We start from the raw sequence: 6,778 nt of genomic DNA on the forward strand, positions 1-6,778 counted from the left end.
TTTGGGTTAGATATAGAGTAAAATTTTAAAAGTTAAAATATGCTTAATGTTATTATATTCTTCGTGTATCTAAAATTTAGTTTCTATACTTTTATTTTCAAGAGTTTAGTAACTTTATTTTTTGAATTGAAAATTTTAGGTAAATTTGTTTACACCATTACAATTCTTTTGTTGAATTTGCTGGTGTAATATTTTGAAATTAAAAAAAATATACTCTCTAGTTATTCATATAATAAAAAGGTGACATTGTAATGAATCTGAATTTAATAGAGAATTTTAAGGGTGCTAATATTTCTTAAAAATTCATTTCAATATTTTAAAAAAAATTATTTAATTTAACTAATGAAAATTATAAGAGTTGAAATATCAAATTATGTCAAAATTAAACTTTTATTTCAAAAATAAAATATAGAGATTGAATTTTAAATTTGAGCCAAATATACGAATCAAAACTAAAAATTAACCATTATTATATAATCTCAAAATAAGAGAGGGATTAAAACTAAAATTTAGCCACCATCTATTTGTGTAAAAAAAATGAAGAAGAACAAGTTTGAGGTAATGAGAGGGACTAAAGTGGTAATTTTAAAAAAATACAAGTATCTTAAAAATAATAATAAACAAAGAAGGGTTTATGAAACAATTATTCGCTACCACACTCTTAGATAGAGCCCTTAACTTTTTTTTGTTTTTTGCAACAACCAATCTAAAAGGAAAAGTTTCATATTAGACCCATGAATGTTTTGATTTATAATACTTCAATCCGATGTGACCACTGTGTTTGACCGATGTCGTCACTGTGTCTGACGACAATAATAAAAAAATTACTTTTTAAAAAACCATAGATTACGTGATGATTAGGGAAAAAATTAAGGTGATACTACCAACCAGTTCAACCATAATTATAAAAAACATCTCATTTTCATAATTATTCAGTTTCTCATCGTTTTCGTAAACATCTCATGATGACTGGGGAAAGATAAAATTACTTGCAGAAGATGCGGTTAAGCAAATTACTATTCTTTGGAGTTCTTTTTCCCCCTCGTAGTAGACTTCACAAAATAATATACTACAAAAATAAACATCTCAAACTAATTATGACATCATGAAATATAGGAATATGATAGATATAATAACGGCTAGGCAATGCTATATAAAGAAAGCAAAATGTAACTCACCCCCATGCTCACAACCAGCTCAGGAAAATGAAGTTCCTTCAGTATTCTGTGCTTCCATTTCTTTTAGTTGTAGTGATTTTGTCATTGAGTGGGGCAACTTTAGCTCATTCTCATGGGGATTTCCTTCTTTGCCTTTCTCTTCATTTAGCAAATTCTTCTACCATTTCTAAGGTTATTTACATGCGAAATAATCCCTCATATTCATCTGTTTTGAATGCTTCTATTCAAAATACCAGGTTCTCCACACCAGCTACCCCTAAACCCTTGGCCATTATTACACCACTCAAAACATCCCATATCCAATCAACAATTTACTGTTCCAAAAAACATGGGTTGCAGCTTAGGATTCGAAGTGGCGGTCATGATTTCGAGGGTCTTTCTTATGTTTCTGAAGTTCCATTTGTCATCCTTGATCTGCTCAACTTTCGAGCAGTTAAAGTTGACACAAAGAATAAAGTTGCCTGGGTTCAATCTGGTGCAACTCTAGGTGAATTGTATTACGGAATTGCTGCAAAGACCAAAACACTCGCCTTCCCTGCTGGTATTTGCCCCACTGTGGGCATTGGTGGGCATTTTAGTGGGGGCGGATATGGCATATTGATCCGCAAGTACGGTCTTGCTGCTGATCATATAATTGATGCTCAATTGATTGATGCTAATGGAAGGATTCTTAATAGAAAATCCATGGGCGAAGATTTGTTTTGGGCCATCCGAGGCGGAGGAGGAAATACCTTTGGGATTGTTCTTGCTTGGAAAATAAAGTTAGTCCCCGTTCCAGCCGTTGTAACTGTGTTTACAGTCAACAAGAACTTGGAACAAAATGTAACCAAAATTCTCCATCGATGGCAATACATAGCTCACAAGCTTCCCGATGATTTATATGTGGATGTAGGGATAACGAAGGTGAGTTCCAGTCAAGCAGGGAAGAAAACAGTTCAAGTTGCTTTCATAGCTTTGTTTCTTGGTGGGGTTGATGAGCTGATTCCATTGGTCCAAGAAAGGTTTCCAGAGCTGGGACTAGCCAAAGAGAATTGCAGCGAAATGAGTTGGGCTGAATCCGTTCTTTACTTTGGTAGAGCTCCAAGAAAATCTCTGGATATTTTGCTTGACAAAAATGGTATTCCAAGAACAATTTTCAAAGCCAAATCAGACTACGTCAAGGAACCCATCCCCGAAAGTGGAATCGAGGGATTCTTGTCCATGTTTCTTGAGAAAGAAGCTGACTTCGCTGCAATGTTAATGGTGCCTTTCGGAGGAAAAATGGAAGAGATCCCAGAAAATGAACTACCTTACCCGCATAGAGCAGGCAACTTGTTTCAAGCCTCTTACATTGTGGGATGGAGAAAAGAAGAAAATGCAGAATCTGGAAAATACATAAGTTGGATCCGAAGATTTTACAGTTATATGGCGACTTATGTTTCAAAATCTCCAAGAGAAGCATATTTTAATTATAGGGATTTGGATATTGGATCTAATAACATCAGTGGCTATACAAGTTACCAACAAGCTAGTATTTGGGGTTTTAAATATTTCAAGAATAATTTCAAAAGATTGGTACAGGTAAAGACCACGGTTGATCCAATGAATTTCTTCAGAAATGAACAAAGTATCCCTCCTCTTTCATCTCCATGAAAGAAGAAAGGTTACTGGGGCTGAAGACTTTACAGCTTTTGGTTAAACATGAATAAAGATATCCGTTGAAAGTGGTATTATATTGCAAAGTGAAGAGGTCCTCTGTCACTCATCACTAACAAATCTTTGTCACCATATCTATCCTGAGGAATAATTTAATGCAAAATCTACTAATTATATCACAATTTTACCTTTGTTTTTTACAACAAATATTTCATACTTTTTTGTTTCATCATATAATATTTTTTGGCTTAAACTTTACCATAACAATCATCTTCAAACCAGAATTTTGTTTATATATAAATATGAGATAGAGTATTTTTTTAAGTAGTAGATAAGTTTTGATTTAATGTTCAATTATATATATGAATTTTAATTTGATACAATTATACGTACGTGAAACTCTAATTGTGGTTTAAAATTCAAATATATATTGGATAAATACATCAATTTATTTTTATATTGGATAAATATTATTATTTATGTATACAATATATAAACATAAAATAATATTATATCAATAATTATATTAATAAATTATAAGAATTGGATCAAATCAAAATTTTATGTATGAATTACACAAAATTAAAATTTATGTATATAATTACACATTCATATATAATTTTTAAATTTATCTCATAAATTTATCACCAATTTAATATATATCTTTAAAATTGAGATACAACACATTTATTGAATTAATAGTGTATTAATGCACCACAATGCAAATAAACAAGCGATTAAAACTTTATCTTAATAGCTTTAAGAGTTTAGGTTTATAAAATAATAATATTTTCATCCTCAAATTGTAATGTACTAAAAACATATATAGTGTTTCAACCTATATTATATAGACATATTTTTCACAAGTTAACTTATAATCATTTTATCATATTTTATTATATGACTCAGTAATAAATTAATTTTAATTGATAACTTTTAATTATTTACATCATTTATTTTGAAAAAAGAGAAGGAAAATTTTTTGTTTATTAAAAAAAAAGCTCACTTTTTATAAAAAATTTTATTCATATTTCTAATTTCAATTTAAAATTTATATTAATTATTCTTTAATAATAAATAAGTATTTTTCTTACTTAAATAACAAAATGAGTAATAAAAGTATACTTGAAGTGGTTTAGTGAGAAACAAATTTAACAATACAAAGCATGTGGGTCCTGTGAACCCCCAGCAGATCTATTCATTCCTTTTAAATAGTTGATTGAATTAAAGTTAGAATGATAAAAAGTAAACATTTAAAGATTAAAATATATTTTAATTTTTATATATTTTTTATTTTTAAAATTTAATTATTTTATTTTATTTTAAAAAATTTAGTTACGTTGATACATAACATCAACAGTAATTGATGAAGCAAAGGTGAAGAAGATAATAAAAATCGGGAATTGGAAGTCCTGTCTTCAGAGAGGGTTTTTAGAATTTTATTATATAGGGAAGTTATTCATTGAGTTATTATATATTTTATTATAAATATATAACAATTTATCTCTTACTTTGTAAAGAAGAGTTATAAAGCGGCTCTTTTGAGACAAATTTATACGCATAGAATATGATATTAAATTAAACGAATTGTTAGGATATCGAAGGTCGCAATTTTAAATCAAGCGAACCATAAAAATAACAGTCGTGATACCAAATCAAGCGAATCATAAAAATGATAGTCGCAATGTTAAATCAAGTGAACTGGTGAAATATTGAAGATCGCGATCTTAAATAATATTGAAGATCGCGATCTTAAATCAAGTGAACCATAAAAATGTCATTTATGATGTTAAATCAAGCGAACTATTAAAAAATCAAATGTCGTAATCTTAAATCAAGTGAATCGATATTAAATCAAGCGAATTATAAAAATAAAAATTGTGATGTTAAATCAAGCGAATTGTCAGAATATAAAAAATCGCCATTTTAAAATTCGAGATGAAAAATAATTATTTTGTTTGAGAGAATATATAAAAGCCAAAAGTTTTGAGTATGAAAACCCATTCCCCAATAGTTAGATGCAGAAGTAGAGTTGCTATACCATACACAACCGTAAAGAACAAAGAATAGACAAATTAGATTATTAAAACTTTGTAGCAACAGATTAAAAATATTAAATATTTATTGATAGCTTAATTTTCATTCAATCATAAGGATGGTATAACTGCTAAGTAGGACTGCATTCATATTCTGTTGATTATTTCACTAATTATTGTAATTTTATTGATTTCTTTATTGTCATTAACATGGTGTTATTTTAAAATGTAGCAAAATATTAAGATAAATATTAAAATTATATATGAATTTTAATTCGGTGTAATTATACATATCAAATTTGAATTGTGATTCATATATATATAAATAAAATTTTCATTTGATTTAATTTTTACAAATCACTAACATCATTAAATTAGTATTATTTTAGGTTTATGTAAATATATACAAATAATTATATTAATCGAATATGAAAACAAATGATTTATTCATTTCTTTAAATGTGTAAAATTGAATCAATATCAAAATTTTATGTATATATATGAATCAAAATTTGAATTTAATATGTATAATTACATCTAATCAAAATTCATATATTAAATTACATAATAAATTAAAATTCATAAATAAATAATTTTATGGGTATGTTAAAGAATTACCGGACTACTGTTGAGTGTGAACCCATCAAGTGTTGTAGGCATACAAAGTCCAGCATGATGAGATTCAGGTGGGCCTAGCAACCATCAACCATTCTCAGTTAGCCTCCTTAGATTTGCATACTTCCTATTTAAAATAATTCTTGGGTCGGGTCGGTCAGTCTGAAAATAAGTTTAAACAAAAAAGTAAGGTTTGTTTAAAAAACGAGCCATTAATCCAGTATGAATTATTAACAAAATAAAAAATCTGTTATTTTTTTTGCTCTTTTTTAACATTTTATTGTTATTTTCATGTTGTTTTTTCATTGTGTTTTGCTATAATTTTACTATTATATTACTACTATTTTATTATTTTTTAGATATTGTATAACTCTTATTTTATTATTAATTTTGCTACTGTTTAGAGGCATTTGCTTGTTAAGTTATACCTATCTTAGTATTATTTAAGTATAAATAATTTTTAAATTTATTTTTAATTTGTTGAGAAATATTTATTTTAATATTTTTATTATTTTTGATGTATTATATTTTTAATTTTTTTATATAAAAAAACAACATAAAAATTAATTTGGGTGGGCTAAGTCTAGGCTTTAGTTTGTTTAATTAGGCTGATATTGAACAAAATTTTAAACCTATTTTTCGAATTGAGCAAAGTCTATCAAACAAATCTAAAATTTTGGCCCAAACCTAGCCCGACCCATGAACAAGTCCATTCATGTTTCATCTCGTATCAAGTTGGGTCATTAGCACTAAGAGCGAAATTTTTAGGGATTGAAATTAAATCATGTATTTTTGTAAGAGTTAAAATATAATTTTATCATTTTATTACTTTATATCTTTATAATTTTTAAATGACTAAAATAAAACTCTCATTTTGAAGGTTAAAATGTAATTTTAACATCTACTATAAGGTTTATACATTTTAAGGTGCCGAAAGTATAACTTTTCATTATAGAGGGCCAGAGCTCCTGGTACCGCCCCTGGCACCACCCTATAACTGTGGGATTTGCCACTGAGTATACAGCATCAGCAAAGACTAAGGCTAGCTATGAGATTGCGTCGATGAAAAAGTGACTAGTTTCTTTGAGTGAGGTATGGTAAACCTTTTTAGCCTACTCCATGTAGAAAGATGAAACCTTTTTGGGATTCTATTCGTTGCAATCATCCATGGTGGCAGTTTCTTTGAAATTATTGATTTAAGAGTTGGGGAAGTTTCGCCAATGGTATGTTGCTGCTTGGCCCTCTTCTCATTTAGTTGTCATATTATCTTTCATAAAATACAACGGACAAGGTGTTTAGTATAGCAATAAAGTA

General features: G+C 28.2%; 1 protein-coding gene across 1 annotated transcript; it reads left to right on the forward strand.

Annotated features, from left to right (window-relative positions):
• The first annotated feature begins 1,167 nt into the window (after positions 1-1,167).
• LOC107930210 (berberine bridge enzyme-like 18) lies at positions 1,168-2,989 on the forward strand. The gene has a single exon (XM_016861801.2). The coding sequence runs from the start codon at positions 1,206-1,208 to the stop codon at positions 2,808-2,810; it is 1,605 nt and encodes a 534-aa protein (XP_016717290.2). The 5' UTR covers positions 1,168-1,205; the 3' UTR covers positions 2,811-2,989.
• The last annotated feature ends 3,789 nt before the right edge of the window (positions 2,990-6,778 follow it).

Source organism: Gossypium hirsutum, chromosome A09 (genome assembly GCF_007990345.1).
Source record: "Gossypium hirsutum isolate 1008001.06 chromosome A09, Gossypium_hirsutum_v2.1, whole genome shotgun sequence".
Taxonomy (NCBI): domain Eukaryota; kingdom Viridiplantae; phylum Streptophyta; class Magnoliopsida; order Malvales; family Malvaceae; genus Gossypium; species Gossypium hirsutum.